This window comes from Alligator mississippiensis, chromosome 1, assembly GCF_030867095.1.
Source record: "Alligator mississippiensis isolate rAllMis1 chromosome 1, rAllMis1, whole genome shotgun sequence".
NCBI lineage: Eukaryota > Metazoa > Chordata > Crocodylia > Alligatoridae > Alligator > Alligator mississippiensis.
This window is the reverse complement of record NC_081824.1, coordinates 417,577,039-417,595,595: the sequence shown is the minus strand read 5'-3', so window position 1 is coordinate 417,595,595 and position 18,557 is coordinate 417,577,039. Positions and strand designations below refer to the sequence as shown.

At 39.9% G+C, this 18,557-nt stretch overlaps 1 protein-coding gene across 1 annotated transcript in view; it reads left to right on the top strand.

Moving 5' to 3' along the window:
* Window positions 1–18,557, top strand: part of COG6 (component of oligomeric golgi complex 6) — a 112,282-nt gene that overhangs the window by 90,442 nt on the left and 3,283 nt on the right. The window contains exons 14-18 of the mRNA XM_006259885.4: window positions 5,327–5,458; window positions 5,941–6,108; window positions 6,745–6,852; window positions 7,696–7,749; window positions 10,257–10,336. Of these exons, the coding sequence (XP_006259947.1) occupies window positions 5,327–5,458; window positions 5,941–6,108; window positions 6,745–6,852; window positions 7,696–7,749; window positions 10,257–10,336 (542 nt within the window). The remainder of the gene's footprint in view (window positions 1–5,326; window positions 5,459–5,940; window positions 6,109–6,744; window positions 6,853–7,695; window positions 7,750–10,256; window positions 10,337–18,557) is intronic.

Genomic DNA, 18,557 nt, shown 5'->3' with positions numbered 1-18,557 from the left:
TACCCAGCTGAAGCAAGTTCTTTGTGTTGTATGATTTAACTGGAAACCCAGAGCATTTTTACACGTGCAGGCGACACAGTGCTGGGGACTTTGAAAAGCGCCAAGCACTGTAACATTACAGTTGTATAAGTGGCAAATGCGTGTCAGCCCTGAGAAAATGTGATGGCGTGCTTTTGAACTAAAGCACATCAGAGATGCTTTAGTTCAAAAGCACACTGCCACCATTTTCTGCATGCTGACGTGCATTTTACTGCTTATACAACTGCATGCAGTGCAGCATAGTTTGCCTCGGCTTGCATGTGGAGCAGACTTGATTAAGCGAGTCTGCTTTGAAGCAGCGGATCTCCAGTGTGTTGTGAGACAAAAAACCGTGTATAAATGCTCCCAGAGTTCAGTTAAGTTGATTCAAGTGTGACATGGATCTTGGAAGGTACAAGACCAATTTTTTTGTCCTGGGATACAGTGGTCAAAGTCTCATCCTAGATATTGGCAGCTAGCTCCAAAATTGCTTTCTGTATGGGTGGAGAGGTTTCAAAATATCTTCTGGAAGGTAAACATGGATATGAGTTGCATACAAGACTTGCCTATTCCAAGTATGTTCAAACACTTAAGTCATTTGTCCGATCTTAGTGAATCCAGTCCCTGATGGTGACCCCACAGGGATGCACATGTACTCTCAGGCTGTACACAAACAGATACACAGGCAACACAAAAATTATCCAAGTGTTGCCTAAAATGATGTACTATACTCTTAAGAAGAATTTACATGCACTCAAACAGGTACCAGACAGAAGTTTCCACATATTTGACTTTCAAAACAGTATAAGGTTCTACTCTACTACCAAAGAACTGGGAGACATGAGGGCAACAAACTTCCAACTCAGCACTCAAAGTCAACTAAATCAGAATGTTCATGGTGGCTGTAGACATCTAGCAACATCTCCATTAGCTATTGATGAAAAGGTGCTGGACTGGCTGTACACAGCGCCTGCACAAGCTGAAGAGGAAAAAATGGAGGTAAAGTTATGCTGTTAGAGAAAGACAGAGTGCTGGCTGAAAGTACCAGCATGCCATGTAAGCCATTCTGCAAGACCTCAGTACCGCCAGGGGTTCCACTTGTCCACGCTTGCCCCAGCCCTTGCTGGAACAGCGCCGACACCAGCTGCCAGCACCACGGCACGGTGCAGCCCAGGAGCTGGGGTGAGCACAGGCACAGGGTGGGGGGACAGGCAGAGCACAGTGCAGCCCAGCGGCTGCAGGCAACTGGTGCCAGCTGCTTCTGGGGCCTCTGCAGCCAGGGCTTGGGTGAGTGGGGCCATGGCCCTTTCCCCTCCCCCACAGACTTACCTGCTTGGGCGGGGGGGACATCTATGCTGATTGCATAAGAGCAAATTTACCTTGCATATAACAAATTATGGGTCTAAGGATGCTCATTGCATTACAGCGAATTCGCATATAAAGAACCCGCATAAATCAAGGGAAAACTGTATTACTGAATACATGAGTATTCCTGTGCAGGATGTGGAACCAGGTTAAAGCAGCCCCAGCCTGCAGGGGACCCTGGGGTCAGCCTACCAGCCCGAGGCTGCTCCCCCAGCTCAGTGTGTTGTAGAGGGGCTGGCTGGGACATTAGGGAGCCCCAAATGGCAGCACAAGGGAGCCCAAAATAGTGGTGGGGGCACTTTAACTGAAGCGCGTTTAATGAGCTGCCATTTTGAAATGTGAGACATTGAATACATGCGACACTACAGGAATTTTAATTAGATTAGCTCCTGAGAGTGGCTCTGATTAACCCCCTCCCATCTCACCCCACCCCAGAGCACATGTATTGCCCTTGGTATCTACATCATGTACCCCTGTTAGGCTGGAGGAAACTAATTTATTCCACAGCAGAATAGTACTTGTAAAAACTATCCAGGCACTTGTAAATATAAGCACTATCCTGCTATGAAGTAAAAATCTCTGCAGCAGTGCACGTGTAGCTGCTGGAGGAGCTGGCTGAGGCACAAGGGTGCTTTGGTGCAGAGGCTGACTGCCAGCTATCCCCACACTGAAGCTCTGTCATGCTTCAGCCAGCCTGTCCTCAGCGCATTGAGCCAGGGGGAGCAGCCCCAGGCTGGCAAGCTGACCCCCAGAGTTCCCTGCAAGCTGGGGCTGCTCCAACTCAGGTCCACATACTGCACATGAATAAACTGCTGAGTTTATTGCTGCAGAGTTAATGTGCCATAATAGCATGTGGAGATGCCTGCAGGGAAGCAGGGTGCCCTTTTGTTACCTGGACAGTTATATGGTGTTTGCTTCCAAATCTTCAAAATAACTGTTTGTAACATTCTAAGCTTGCGAGATGCTTGAGGTTAAAGCATATGTATAGGTGCTATACATTATTTTTTAATCTTTAACTTGAGACCCAAAAATAAAAAGCTTGCATGATTTTATCATATGAACAAAAAGAGAATCTCATTCTAAATGAGAATCTAATTCTTAATTAGATTCAGATTTTTATAAGTTCCTAGAATCACTATACATTTCATTATAACTGAAAAAAGTATCAGTTTGTATATCAATTTGAGTGGATATAGAATATTTTCACTTTATTCTTTTGTTATCAGTATAATAACCAATGTCTGATAAGATGGCCCCATTGTGCTCCTTTTTAACTTACTACACAAAGGGCATGTCTACATGAGACGTTTGCTGCACAGTTGATTAATTAACTGTGCATTAAATGTCTTGGCATCTACACGTGTCCCTATTAGTGTGCAAGAAACTAATGCATTCTGCAGCAGGGTAGTACTTATAAATAAAAGTACTAACTCGCTGTTTTTTTCATGTGCAGTAGCACAGATATAGATGTTGACCCTGCTGGCTGGGGCACAGGAGTGCTTCAGTGCCATGGCTGCCTGCCAGCTAGCCCCCACTGAAGCACCCTCATGCTCCAACCAGCCCTTGGGGCTTCCTGCCAGCCTGGGCTGCTCTGACCCAGCTCAGTATGCTGCAGTCCAAGCACATGTGTAAACAGTGTGCCTAGGAGCTTCCTGGGAGCAATAAACTGTAGAGCAATAAGCTCTGTAGTTTATTGTTGTACATTGATGGCATGTGAAGACTTACCCAAAGTTATTCATCCTGTTATTCAACATTTTAAATCTTTTGTAATTTTAGAACAAAATCTCCTTATATACTCGTATACAAACGATGGGATTTTCAAAAAGTGCTTCTGGTAGGGTATGTGAGAAAAAATCGTGAAATAAACTAGATTAGGAATTTTGCTACTCCAGGGTAGCTGCCTATGTGCCGGTTCCTATTTTTCAGTAAGAGCAAGGTAGCTTATCTACTTTGAGGAGTAATTTGCTTGTGTGTCCAACCCTTAATGAGGTTACAAGAAATGGTGAATTTAAAAAAAATGATTTAAGAGAAGGTGTAAGTCATTTAGAAGTGTCAGAACATCATTCACTTCAAAGAGCAAAGGTTTTTTGAGGGGAAAAATCTCCCTGGAATTATCATTGCCATGAGCTATGGTGAAAATCAAGTTACCTTCAGATTACGATCTCAAATTAATGCCAAAGTCTCCTTGAACATAGCCTAGTTCAGGTCTGAGAACAGCTTGTTCAGGGGACAATCAATAGCAATAAGAATAAACCAAGAAGAGTCCATTCAATGCTGTGCATTTCACTAAGCGACAACACTGTTCAGGACTGAATAAGTGCCTGCTTCAAGAGACTATGTCCTTATGATTATAAAAGCACTATTATAAACCAGTAAAGAAATCAGGATGGTTTATCTCAGAATAGAGCTGATTTCCCCCTAATTCTCATTTAGATTCAAATGTCTATAAATACCTAGAATCACTGTACATTTCAATATAACTTCTGGAAAGCTAAAGTACAAGAACAACGTGATTTAAACTTTCTATTTGTTCAGTCTATGTTTGTTACTATAATCGTAGTGCTATGAATGTTTTTTAAAAGCACAGATTGTGAAAACCCATCTTCAAGGTCCACGACAGAAAGGGAGAGGAATTTTTCACTTTCTCAACAGGAATACACTATGTAGATGTAGTCTCTGAAGGGTATTTGTAATGCTGCCAGTTTCATGTGTCTTTGTCTACTTGATAGTCTCTGTTTCTTTGTTATTCTTTTATTCCTCTGTAAATGTCTACATTTTTGTTCATTATCTGGGGCTGTATGAATAGCATGACAGCTGTTAGGCTCACTTCCAGCACTTCAAATTTTAATAAAACGGACTATCAAGAAGTTAACATTAACTTTTCTCTATTTTAGCTTATAAGCCACTTCAGTATATGCACACATTTATCAGAACTAAACTTAATGCTGACATGACTGATGAAGTTTTGCTTTGCAGTCCAAAAGTGTGATTGCACCTTTTGTAGACATCCCCCCCCAGCCAGCTTTAACCCAGGCTAATTTGGGTACTGATAACAGTGTAGGCATGGCAGCACGGAGCCCAGCCCCAGGACAGTCACTCTGGTCGTGTCTAGATGAGCATGGCCATGTGGTATGTGGCGCCGCAGACATGTCTGTGGTGCCACAGACTGCACATTCATGTGTTCTCTGTTCTGCAAGGTAACAGCACAGGGGTGGGGTTGACCCTGGGATTTCTGGGGTCAAAAAAACCTGCGTGAAATAAAAGCTAGGCAACACAGACATGCCCAACCTTCACTACCCAAAACGGGAGCCTGGCCGGCCGGAGCCATACTCTGAGTGGCAGGATCACTACTGTTGCAGCCTCAGGAGACCCCCAGGACCCCAGGTAAGGCTGTTGGGGCAAGTCCAGTACTGACTCCAGCCTCCCCTACCCCACCTGGGATAGCCTGCTGCACACCAGAGGGTCCATGGCACCACTGTTGCTTGTCCCAAGGAAGCAAATGTTCACGCTTGTGTGGACATGGCTTCAGTAATCCACACTGAGGGTGTTTTTCAGTCCTTGTTGAACTGCTAACAGTTACACTGATATCAGTCAATCCAGTTTAAAACTGGTTCAGGGATGTCCACAAAAGTTCAGTGAATTGCATGATCCTGTCCTGGGATGCTAGGGAAATATTTTTCTTTTGTTTCTTAGCAGTAAATAATAAATTCTGTAGTAACACTGAAACAGTCATAGGCGAGTATGCTTTTGAACTAGTTTTAGGTCTGCCAAAAATCCACCTCTGCTTGACGTTTACTATTATATGATTGTATCTGTCTTCCTAGATGCCATGCTGTGCACTCTTATTTGTCTTACTGTTAACATCAATAAGGTGTCATAAATATAACAATATTTACATTCTGTGTGTTTGTAGTTACATTTATAATGATATCTGTTCTTTTAGGTGGAACTCCCACCTCCTGATCTTGGGCCAAGCTCTGCACTGAATCAAACGCTTCTGTTGCTTCGTGAGGTTCTGGCATCTCATGACTCATCTGTTGTTCCTCTGGATGCTCGTCAAGCTGACTTTGTACAGGTATCATGAGTGGACTACTAAAGATGTGTATGTACTTTATCTGAAACCGTAGGCTTAGAGGCATGAATTCATTTTTTCTCCGCAGCTCCCTTGGGGTCTCTTCATGCCTCATATTTAATGCTAACAAGGTTGACCACCAAAGTGCATTGTTACAATACAGTATGGAATGAATGTATCTGAATATTTAACCAATTACTACATTAAATAAATGTTTCTTTCCAGGTTGTACATTCACCTGTCATCTAATTTGGGTTGGTCTTCATCTTTCTAAGTTAGAATATATTTTTCAGGTTCTTATATTATGCCCATCAGTATGATAGCCAGTTAGTTACCTGCTGATTCAGAGCAGTTTCCTCCTGAATCTAACCCAGAGCTTCTCATTTCTCTTTATTCTGCTTTGGGAAATAGTTAATGAAAGTCAAATGGGGATTACCTGAAGAGTTCAGAAGTCTCATAGCACATGTATACTTTTTGCTGTTTAGGTTCTATCCTGTGTGCTAGATCCATTATTACAGACGTGTACCATGTCTGCGAGTAATTTAGGCACAGCTGATATGGCAACATTCATGGTCAATTCACTTTACATGATGAAAACTACTTTGGCTCTCTTTGAATTCACTGACAAACGTCTAGAAATGTTACAGTTTCAGGTAAGTGTCACTATCAATCCAACTACAAAGTTAACTTTCCCATGATCTTTCAGACTACAAACTTTGAATACCTTTTCAGACATATATGCCTAATACTAGCTTACAACTGGGCTTCCAACTAGTAGCTCAGTTCTTCAAATAATATTGGAATCAATTTATTCTGCAGCTTAAGACCTAGAATCTAAATGTGACACATTTGACAGTTTCCTGAAAATGTTTTATGAATAGAACAAAGGAATGAATTTTAGAGAAATCTTTTAAGTCATACATAAGAAGGCTATTGATTTATTGCTAGATTTAAAATACTTAACACATCAATTGCTTAAAAATTTTAGCATAAACAACGTGAAAACTGATGAAAATATCCAAATGAAAAATTAGGCTTTCCTGAGAGATCAGCATCATTTTTAGTATACGTACTACAGCTATTTATCTATTATCTGTCTCCTTACCTATTAGCTGTCTCCTTGTTATGTAATAGAAGTTTTTGCTTCTCCTTTAGATCAGGCAAGAGTAATAAAACAAATATGACCTCCATTGTATGTATAAAAATCAAGTTAGGCAATTTTGCCAGATATTCATAAAGCCAGTATTTAACCTTTCTTCAAGAAGTATTTTTTATCCTCCACGTTTCAGGTTGAGGCACACTTGGATACACTTATAAATGAACAAGCATCTTATGTGCTAACTAGGGCTGGTCTAAGCCATATATACAACTCTGTGCAACAATACAAGCCAGAGCAGGTAAGCATTTATATTTTCAAGAGGTAGTATTTCTTGTGGTACCTGGTTTTGACCTAGAATTATGGAAATTGGTGGTGTCTACATTCTTCAGTGTTTAAATCTAAATAAGATTTTTAGAAAGCATTAAAAAACTAGTCATAGTTCCTCTGTGTTAAGCATTATAATGTATTGCAGTTGCTTATGCTACAGGTATTGCTAAAAACCTTTTCCTTTCAACTATATTTTTGTTTTTGATGTCTTTTAGCTTCCACAAATACATTATTCTCTGTGCTTGAAAGTAGAAAAAAATACTGTGTATAGATAGAGAGTATTGTATTGTGCTGAAGAGAAGAATTTCTAGATTTAGGATTCTGTTGCTTAAAAAGATATCCAGTGCCTCAGATCAATAGGGAAATGTTAAGATGAACCATTTTTAAATGCAGCTCTACCCAAAAAGGTGCTTATTTGATTTCCTAGTCATTATTCATCCATCCATTTTACAAAGCCATTTTCAAAACTGATGTTATTAAACTGTATACGAGGTAGCTAGACTGCTTGGTGGGGAGAGTAGCATTGTTATCACCGGTAATGTAGAAGGAAGAGAAGGCTTATGTGGAGAGATGAGGAGCACAGTGTTAGCCATCTTTAATTAAGGAAGTGAATGAACATAATTTAGATAGCCTGAACTAGTGATTGTTGTTACAGTTTTCTAGTACCATCTCCTGTGTAGTGATTGATTCATAGGGCAGATAGTCAGACCTAGACCCTGCCCTACAGGTATAGTAAAATGACAGTACAATTTAGGACAATTTCATAATTTATACAGTCACGTAAACCTTTCCTTATTTGACAAATTATGTTTAGGGTCCCCTGTCAAATTTACCTACTTTGGATTCAGTGTCACTGAAGGCTGCAATGGTAAGTTGCATTTTGTTCTGTCATTTTTTGCAGTTTTTTGTTCTGTCACCATTTTAAAAAAACAACAAATACTGATACATTCATAGGCCACAGAATGTATTTGTCTAAAAGTATACTTTCTGTTTTGAAGTTTAATATCTGTTTCTCCTATAAACTTTTCAGGCTCTTCCATCAAACTTTGACAGTTAAATAAATTCTAAAATCCATTCTTAATAGACCATGCTAAAATATAGTTATGTACTAAAAATAGAAGTAACTTCTAATAAAATTAAAATAAACTGCATTTGTTTTAGGATCTTTGACATTGTAGCTGTTACTTCATTTAGCTATTAATCTTGACAAATTAATTACATTACTTGGAAAAGAAAAAAATCAATTCAGGAATAATTCAAGAATCAGATGGGGTATTTTTAACAGATGGAAACATGTTTATTTTTGCAAGCTAGTGCAAAGACTTTAAAATTAACTGTTCCTTATATCAAATTAATGGCATGGAGAAATGTTTTATAATGCATTGTGTAATGCTTTACATAACAAAACGTATCCCACTCTTTTCAAAGTTTAAAAACTCATTAGGTTGTATGATTTGGAAAATATTATTTGTTTTTAATAGTTGGTATCTGACCTAAGTTTAATTTGACCTGCAGAAATAGTACAAATATAAAATTATTTATGAACTGGTAGTAATAAAATACCAGGTTCTGGAACCTTGAGAAACACAAAGTTTCTTCCAAGAATGTTACACTGTGAATCATCTTAAATTGTTGAGAGCACATACCTAACTGTAATTAGTTCTAATCATTGGCTTTTTTTGCCTCTGCGTTCTGAGATACAAGAATTTATAGATGTAAATTATACTAAAATTTAAAAGTTTAATTTGATCAAAGTAGTTAAGTAAAGCTTACAAGTGAGGTACTGGACATATACTAGAATTGTTTTTAGTTGCATCATCAGTTGATGGTTTTTCCCAAAGGAGCAAGAAGAAGTTAATTGGCACCTGTGGCAATCGCACAGTTCAGTATCCAGCTTAAATGAATTGTCAGTCCTTCTCAGTTAGCTTTTGAAGTGCAGTTTTACTCTGAAAAGATGACTGCATATACTGTAATTCAGTAGTTTTTCATATAAAATATGTTTTTTATGAGAGAGATTTTTTTCCTCCCTAAATTCTTAAAAGGTTGGGCTCTTTAAGTACACTGTGCTTGGCTTACTTATTGTTACCATTAATAAAGATTATCTGAACAGAATTTTCTCTTCAGTCCAGTAAGAACACAAAAAGCACCTTACTGTCCCAGTATTTTGTCTTCAGCAGTCACAAAAGTGGGTGCTCGATGGAGAGCGTTAAACTGGATAGATCTAGAGTTATCCATCTCCTATCCAATATCCACCCTTGAATCCACCATTATTGGTTTAAAGATGTCAAAGATAACATCTCCCACTATTCTGTTCAACAATTATTAATAGCTCTATCATCCATTAATTTGCCTTGTCCCTTTTTGAACCTGCTATGCTATCTCTGTCTGCCACCTACAGTGGCAATGAATCCCACAAGTTAACTGTGTTGCATAAAAAAGTTATTTCTCTTGTTAGTTTTAAATCTGTCCCGTACTAATTTCAGTGGTGCCCCTTGTTCTATCTTCTCTAGTCACTTGCTCTACACACTTCTGTCATATCTGCCCTCAGCCTTCTCCTTTCCAAAGTGAAGAGTCCTAACCCTTTTAGTCTCTCCTGGCATGGCAACTGCTCCATGTCCCTGATCATTTTGGTTACCTTTCTTTGTACCGTTTGTAATCTTTTTTGAGATGTGCAGACCAGAACTGCACAGAGAATTTAAGATGTAGGAGCACCATGGATTTGGATTATGGTATGATAATGGTCTCTGTTATGTTTATTTCTTAATGATGCCCAACATTTTTTTGGCTTTTTTGGTCTCCATTGCACATTGAGTTGACCACCTTTTCTTGGGTTATATTTTAGCTTGTACAAATTCAGGCAGGTTCATTGGGGTTACATGCAAATGCAATAATTTTGTCTTGATTGGCCAGAGAAAAATCCACTTAATTCTCTCATAATTGTGTTGTCTCTATAGAACTAACTTGATTAAGGGTATTGGCAGACAAACAAATTACAGGGAGTTAAAGTGGGCAAGGTCTTTTTAGTTTTGTTTTAGCTGCACTACAGTGATTGTTAAGTGAAAGTCAAACTGTGTTAACTTTGCCCAAATTCAAGGCAGGAATAAATTACCACATTTAATTTTTCACTTACTGGTAAGAGCAAGGGCATCAACAGATTTTTCAGAGAAGCTTTGACTTGCTGTCACTTGTTTGTCCATACCCTTCCATTCTCAAATTAGATAAATAAAAGGAACTAATTGGTTAGTTTACGAGGTCTCATTTTAATGAGCACACTTTTCAGAGAACTTGGTTTTTGAAATAATTTGCATATTCTTACAAGTTTTTGGTGTTCTTGATGTGATATATGTTCCCAGATTCAGACTTCTTTTTTCTTAGGTTCAATTTGATCGCTACCTGTCTGCTCCAGATAATTTACTAATGCCACAACTGAATTTCCTCCTAAGTGCCACTGTGAAGTAAGTGCTTTAAATGAGCAGAAGTACACATTTAATGGTTTTATGGTCTGCATCATAAATTATGTTTTTTAACTGTAAGGAAGTTCAGATAGTCCTTTAAGTCTTGATTTAATTATTTTTTTGTTGTACTCTTTTTGAGCAAGCAATCAATAAGGTATATTTTTGTAACTTGTAGCTTCTTCCTAGTCCTCAGACACAATGAAGTGAATTGCAATTGCCTACTGAGAAAGTATTCATTAGCAGTTCCTTATTTCTGATGTAGATTACTTTGGAATTGTTTTATAAGCCTTCCAATGATAATACCCTACATAATTCCCTATTGTAGCGTTCTCTTTTAACGCCATTTCTGTAGCCACTCTATTGAACTCAATAACTTGGTACCTTTTATTGTAGAATGCTGTTGTTCTTGTTTAGTCTAATATATTATTTTTTTAGTTTTTTTGTGATTTCTGCTTTTGAAATATTAGTGAGGACTCGCATATTTATATTTCTTCTTGTTTTCATGAATATATTCTAAAATGTGGCAAATAAGGGCACACTGACCCTAAGACTTTCCAATTAAATGTGAAGCACATGAAGGTTTGTAATATTTACAGTCAACAAATTAGATGGGCTTCAGTGATCAAAAAGTTATCTCAACAGTAATTTTAGCAGCCTCTCGACACTTGTGAAAATAGTTATATTATGTAGTATATGGCATAAACTTGCATTTTAATCCTACAAAACTCAGGAACCTCACAATCAATTACAATCCAGTTGTATACATGCATGACAGAGGACAATATCATATGACTAAAACAGCTACATGTATGACTCATTTTTCCCCCTATCAGAAAGCTTTAAGAATCCTTAATGTTTCTGTTTCCTACTTTCTTGCCACTAGGAAGTTTGCTAAACATACTGATTGGGCATTCTGCCTGCCTTGGTGCTCTACCTGCCTAGTTTTGTATCCCTAGGGCCCTACCTCTCCAACATTTTGGCAATGGCAGCGCAAGATTCCTTACACCACAGCACCTCTTTTTTTTCTGGAGTGACCACTTCTAAGAGTGATTAACATGATTTGAATCTCTAAGACTATGCAATCAGTAGTCTTTTTATTATTATTTAACAGAGGCCAGATAACAAAAGTAATAGAATATTTTAGTATAAACTAGTTGTTTGTGCAGTTTGTGGTCAGTTAGCAGTTATAACAACTCACCATGTCTGGCCCATAGTCTGAGGGAGCCAAAGAGGCCAGCTGAAATCATGGAGCGATCAGATATGTTGTTTCCTTTGCAAGGCTCATGGTTGAAAATTGGAATATCCTGGGGAAACAAGGAGACATAAAGAAGAAGCACAATAAGACATTATACCCACAAACATTCCTAGTATTTACAGAGTCTTCTGCTTTGTTCCTACAACCGTTGTTCTGCAGAACAAAAAGAAATTAGATTGAGTAGAGGGCTTTGCAATCCTGTGTGTAAAACAGGAATGGCCAGTCAGAATAGCAGTGCTTGTTGCAATGGAAGAGCAGGGTCAAGAGGAAGGAGAGAGAAAGGAAGGAGAGAGTCTGTGGACCACCCCAGAGAGACTCAGTGGTCTTTCCCCATGAGGATCTGGAACCTCTCAGCCCTGTTGCACAAAGCACCTATGGGGTCTGTCGCGTTAATTCTTGTAGCTTGGCACCTTGACCTTTCCTGTAGATCTCCACACAGCCATGTGTTAGGTGTCAGTGTTGTGTACTTTTGAAATATGGAAAGGAAAGTGGGATGCAGCTAGCACAGTTAACATTAGCAAGACTTTCAATAGCAGAGCTGTTATCAGAACTTAGTATATAACACCTCTTTTTTTTTACCATTATTTCTAATACTTGGTAGGGTACCAGACTGATAAAATGCATAGTTCCCAGCCATATACATTTGTTCCCCCTCCTATGTATTACTTCTGTACTTAGACTTTCCAGACTGACTCTTAGTGTGACTGTTGCCAGTGAAAGCACTTTGTTTAGATGCCAGATCCCTAATTTTAAGCCCTTTGCTGAATATGTAGTCATGACTCCATTTAAAGGGGCAGCTCTGTGGTCCAATATCTTGCCTACAGGGTTGGGAGTCTAAAGAATTTGTTTTGGTTTCTTACTCTGTCAGTATTTCATTTTATGACATTTGGTGAGTAAATTGGGCTTGTTTAAAGATTCTTAGCTCTTCTAAAAACTCTATTAAAATCCTTAGGTGATGCAGGCACTTGGCACCTCTGAGAATCATATCTTTAACCTTTTGCCCATTGAAAAATGAAAATGGCTGCCACCTGTTTTTTATTGACTTTGGATCCTTGGCAGTGCTATCAAAATTATGGGTTGCTGGCATGACTTTTACAGTTACTGAGCACCTGCGTTGTCTATTGAAGTCACTGGGAGCCACGATTGATAAAGGGTTTGTTTTGTTTTGTTTTAACAAAAAGCTGTAGCTGATTTCAGTTTAAATCAGATTTTTATTTACATGTTCTTTACTTCCAATTTACTACTTATTCACTAAAATGGGTATTTGAAAGACTGTGGGTTAATGTAAATTTGGGAAAACAGCAAAAACTACTTTGTGATGAGTGTCTCCTCTAGGCCACCAGATAAGGGAAAGAAGCTGGATCTGCCTTTTAAAACTGGATTGAGGTTTCCAAATCATTGAGACTTTAGTTACCATGATATCTGCTGAGAAGATAACAGTGCACAGACTAGCTAGCAAGTTTTTGGATTGCATTGGAAACAGCCTTTTGGTGCAAAAACAACACAGAAGGAGGCTCTTGATTTGCTGCTTACTAGTAAGGAGGGAATTAGCTGAAAGTTAACTTGGGTGACAGTGAATACAGTTCATGAACCTGAGAGAGGAAAGGAAGGAAAGGAGGAAGAAAAGCAGCAGAACAGGTTGCTGGACTTCAGAAAAGCACACACAAACAAACTCGAGAGCCTGGTGTAGGCAGGTTCCCAAGGGGAAGAAGTCTGTGGGGGAAGAAACAGAATCCATGAGAGTTGGTTTTTCCTTAACCAGTATTAAGTGTACAAGGCCTTGTACACTTGTATCCCCATACAAACAAAGGATAGGACAGCAAGGCCGTGTCCAGACAAGTGCGGCCATGTCATATATATGGCACCACAAACACATCTGTGGCACCACATACCGCATGTACAGGTGTTTTCCACACGGCAAGGGAGCCATGCCCGGGGGCGGAGAGGGGGAATTGACCACTGGATATCCAGGGGTAAAAAAAAACCTGTGGGGAAAAACAGTGGAGTGGCACACTTGGAGACAGCATGCATCACTCAAAACCGAAGCTGGGCCAGCCAGTAGGCCTGTGCAAAGCGGAAAGTATTCGCTTTGGATTTGAAGGGACAGTGATTCAGATCGCTGTCCCAGTTCAATTCAGCCAAATCTGAAGATATTCGGTGCTGAATCTTATTCAGCCATAGACTATACAGGCAGGCAGTGCTGGTGGGAGCAGCTGGGGGAGCAGCCAGATGAGCCCTGGCTTGAACTGGTAGCCCCAGGAGAAGCCGTGGGGACTGGGGGGAATGATTGGGGAGTTAAGGGAATGATTGGGGAGCTGGGGGTTTGAACTGGGAACTGCAGAATCAAACCAGGAGCTGGGGGAAGCCCCTGTTCGTTCCCCCAGCTCCCTTGGCTTGTCCTAGGGCTGCCAGCTCAAGCCGCACTTTGTCTTTCTGCCTCCCCACCAGGGCAAGGCAGTCAGTGTTGGCAGCCCCGGGAGAAGCTGTGGGGACTGGGGGGAATGATTGGGAGCTGGGGGATTGAGCCGGGAACTGGAGGTAAACCCCTGTTCATTCCCTCAGCCCCCAATCTTTGCCCCCAGTTCCCAGTTTAATGCCCCAGCTCCCTGATTGTTCCCCCAGCTCCCTGATCATTCCCCCTAGCCCCTGCGGCTTCTCCCGGGGCTGCCAGCACTGCCTGCCTCGCCCCAGCAGGAGGGCAGCTGGGGGAGCCAGAGCTTGAGCTGGCAGCCCCCAGAGAAGCCACGTGAGCTGGGGGATCGAACTGGGAGCTGGGGGGAAGCCCCTGTTCATTCCCCCAGCTCTCTATCATTCCACCCAGTTTCTGGTTCAATCCTGCAGCTCCCTGATCATTCCCCAGAGCTCCCCAATCATTCCCCCCAGATCCTGCAGCTTCTCCTGGGGCTGCCGGCTCAAGCTGGGGCTCATCCTGCTGCTCCTGCCAGTATGGTCTATGGCCTGCCTGTATGGTCTATGGCTAAATCTCTCTGAATTGATTCAGAGGCTTCCGATTCAATTCAGAGAGATTAATGGGTCTCCCAATTCGATTTGGATTCAGAGATTTGACTGACGAATCTCCTCCGAATCAACTACTGAAGGTTCACACGGCCCTACCAACCAGAGGCATGCTTCAGCTGCCAGCCTGGCTCCCAGCAGCAGGATTGTCGCTGTTGCAGGCCCAGGAGGCCCCCAGGACCCTATGTGAGGCTGCTTAGGCCAACCCTATACTGGCCCCAGTCTCCCCTACCCCACCCAGAGTAACTTGCCACGCATCAGAGGGCACGTGGCACAGGCATTCCCCGGGGACAGCTAGTGGCAGCACAAGGTGCTCCGCCACTGCTTTTCCCTGGGGAACCAACGAATGTTCAACAAATTGGATGAGATAATTGCAAAGCCATTGGGTATTATCTGTGAGACATTAGGTGAGGTCCCAGAAGACTGGGAAAGAGCAAGTATAGTTCCTATCTTTAAAAAATGGAGCAAGAAAGGACTCTGGTATTTACAGACCAATCAATCCAGTTTAGATAGAAAGATACTGGAGCGTATTATCAGAGAGTATATTTCTAAATATATGATAGCAAGATGAAATGAAATAGCCAACATGGCTATGTCAAGAGAAAGTCATGCTTACCAACATAGTTTCCTTTTATGACAAGATGATGGGTTTTATGTACAGGGGGAGAGAGCTGCATATGATATACCTGGACTTCAGCAAACCTTTTGACACTGTCCCCCAGGACATTCTTTGTAAGTAAGGTAAGGTGAAATTAGGTGAAATTACTACAAGGTGGATGTATAACTAGTTGGATCATTATACTTAAATCATGGTTATCAGTTTACTGGCCACTGGTATCAAATGAGGGTCCTAAAGTTTAGGACAGTATTTTCATTAATTGTTTGGAGGATAGACTATCACTCAGTAAATTCTGCAGATGAAATGTAGCTGGGTAGCTAAGAGGTGTAGCTGGTGTGTTAGAGGACAGTATTAGGATTCAAAATGACACTGTTAAATTGGAAGTATGATTTGAAGTATATCAAGTGAAATTCAGTAAGGATAAATGCAAAGTAATGCATTGAGAATGAACAAACAAAATGTACAAATTCAAGATGAGGGATGGCTGGATAGGCTGTAGTACTGGAGAAAAGGACATGGGGGTTATAGTGGACTGTAAGCTGAATGAGGCAACAATGTAATATTTATTAAAAGTAGTGTAAGACGCTTAAAAGTATTGCAAGACACAGGAAATGCTACTGTATTTCCACTCCATTCAGCACTTGGTGAGACTTCACCTCACCTGGAGTACTGTGTCCAGTTTTAAAGATCACCCTTCAAGAAAGATGTAGATGAATTGAGAGCCCAGAGTAGAGGAACTAAAATAATTAGAAAACTAGAAAGCATGACATATTAGTAAAGGTTGGAAGAACTGAAATGATCTAGTTTGAAGAAGAGAAGACTGAGGGGGGATTTGATAATGCTTTTTTAATGCAAAAAGGGATGGTGATCAACTGTTTTCTGTGATTATAAGGAATAGGACAAGAAGTATTTGACTTAAATTGAAACAGGAAAGATTTAGGTTGGATACCTTTCTAACCACAAGAATGGTTCAGTACTAGAAAAGATTACCTTGAAGTGGCAAAATCTCCATAATTGGATGTTAGTGCAGATTTGACAAATATTTATCTAGGATAAAATAGATAAGGATGTTCCTACTTTAAGCAGGGAGTTACAGTAGACAAGATGTCCTGCTGATGTCCCTTCTAGCCCTATTTTCCTGTCTTTCTGTGATTTTGTACTTGTTTCCCTTAGGCCCCCTCTATATGTTACAGATATTGTGAAGTTAACTGGTTAATTGGGAGATCAGCCGTGTGTGCAAAGTAGCTATCACACAATAAAAAACTCCAACCAGCTGGAAAGTTAGACCTCAAAAATGTTTACTAACTTTGTAGCTGATTGCTATCCAGCTTTAATTTGCATGTGTAGCAGGGTCTCCCCTGTGGCTGCGAGCCCCATCTGACGGGGCTCCAAACCTCAGGGGTACATCATGTCCAGGCTAAATATCTCAAGCCCTAGGGATCCTGGCAGCTGTGATCCCCAGGGTCTAGAGGCATCTCAGTTTCCTGTTTCTAGAATTCCAGATTTTACGTAGATTTTATTTTTTCACAAAGAAATTTCAAACTTAAACTGCTCAACCATGTTGAAGAAAAGTGCAAGGCCTTGTTAGCATCCTGAGAATACAAACTCATATGAAAAAGTAAGCAAATAGCTTGTGGAACCACTCCCCTCATTTTATACATTGCACTTCTGTTAAAAAAGAAAGCTGAAGTTTTTCCACAGACTGCGCTTCCTCATCAAACTATGCAGATTTCTGACTCAGTTTATTTTAGAAATCCTGTACTTAGGTGCCTAAATATGGATTTAGAATTCTAATTATCAGTCACAAAATAATTTTTCATGTATTGAAAAATCTCAGTAGTTTTTTTATTGTTAACACTAAACCGGTTTTGTTTTGCTGATATTATGCCCGAAGATAAATTTTTAAATAAAAATAGTTTGAAGTTTCAAATGGTTACTCGCATGTAATTTAAAGCAAAAATTTTCCTTTACTTTATTCACATGAGTAAAGTTACTTACCTGCTGAAGTGTTTATTTGTAGAATCAGGGTCTCTACTTACTCAATATTTGATTTTTATCTATAGCAGTTTCGAAAAATTAAAAAAAACCCTGTAGTATCATTTGATAATTATAAACTGATATTTAATCAATTAAAGTTGTAATAATTCATATTTCAGATTAGTTTTATAGGCCTTCAGCCTGCTTTTGAAATGGTTCTTTTAAAAATAAAGTGACTTTTAAATCATGAGTGACAATTTACATTGGTATACTCTGTTTGGAACTAAGTGTTCATTGCCTCAAAAAATCCTATATTACTAACAGGGCATTAGTGATGTGGCTGCTTCATTTTGATAATTCACATCTCATTTTAGTTCTATAACCAGGAAGAAAACTCTCCAATATTTGTTTATGTATATTGTTGCCTTTCTAATTTTAAAAATTACTTTACATATTTAAAAAATCTGTGTATGATATTTTTAGTTATGACTCTAATAGCATTCCTTTTTAGTTTGTGTAGGATTGAAATTAGTTGGTATTTTTAGAAAATTCAGTGGTCTTTGTTGGTGATGAAAATGATATGTTGTCATGGTGACTGAAAACCTAATTCACTGATTAACAACAGACCCTCCATTAATATTAGTTGTTGAAAAGATTCACTTGTTGCTGCTATTCACAACTTTAAAATATCTATTTTATCTCAACTTGTTCTAATTCAGTTTTACAATTGATTTATATGCGCCAATTTGTCTCTATGCTCTCTATGTTCTCAGTGGGGGTGGATGACGAAACAAGGATCAATGGTCTCAGGTTGCAGCAAGGGAAGTTTAGGTAGATATTAGAAAAAACTTTCTCATTAAAAGGGCCATGCCCACTCATCTGGCCTTCAGGGCCAAAAGGTTGAACACTACTGCCTTAGAAGAATAAAAATGACAAGACTTACTGCAATATTTGAAGATCTACCCAAGCCATGGGATCAGTTGGGCCAGCCTGGTTAGGTTTTCTAGTTTGTAACCACGATCAAACAAGGGAGTGATGTGGCTATCATCACATCCAGCTCCCTTGCCCAAATAAGTAGGTACCCATTTTACAGCTGGACTGACTTTCAGCATGTATTTTAGACTGAGGCTTATACTCTTGTTTCAGGAGTAAGACACTTTAGCCACACTGACTCACATGCAGTAATATTGTTAGTCAGAAACAAGCCACAGCAGATCCTGGATCTCTGACCAGTGTAATTTTCAACCTGTTTTATTTGATTCAGGCTGTAAGATGGGGGGGGGGGGGGGGGAATTGGTGGTTAAGTATCTTTACAGTACACCATCTGAGGGAAAGTTGATCGTATTGACTATTTT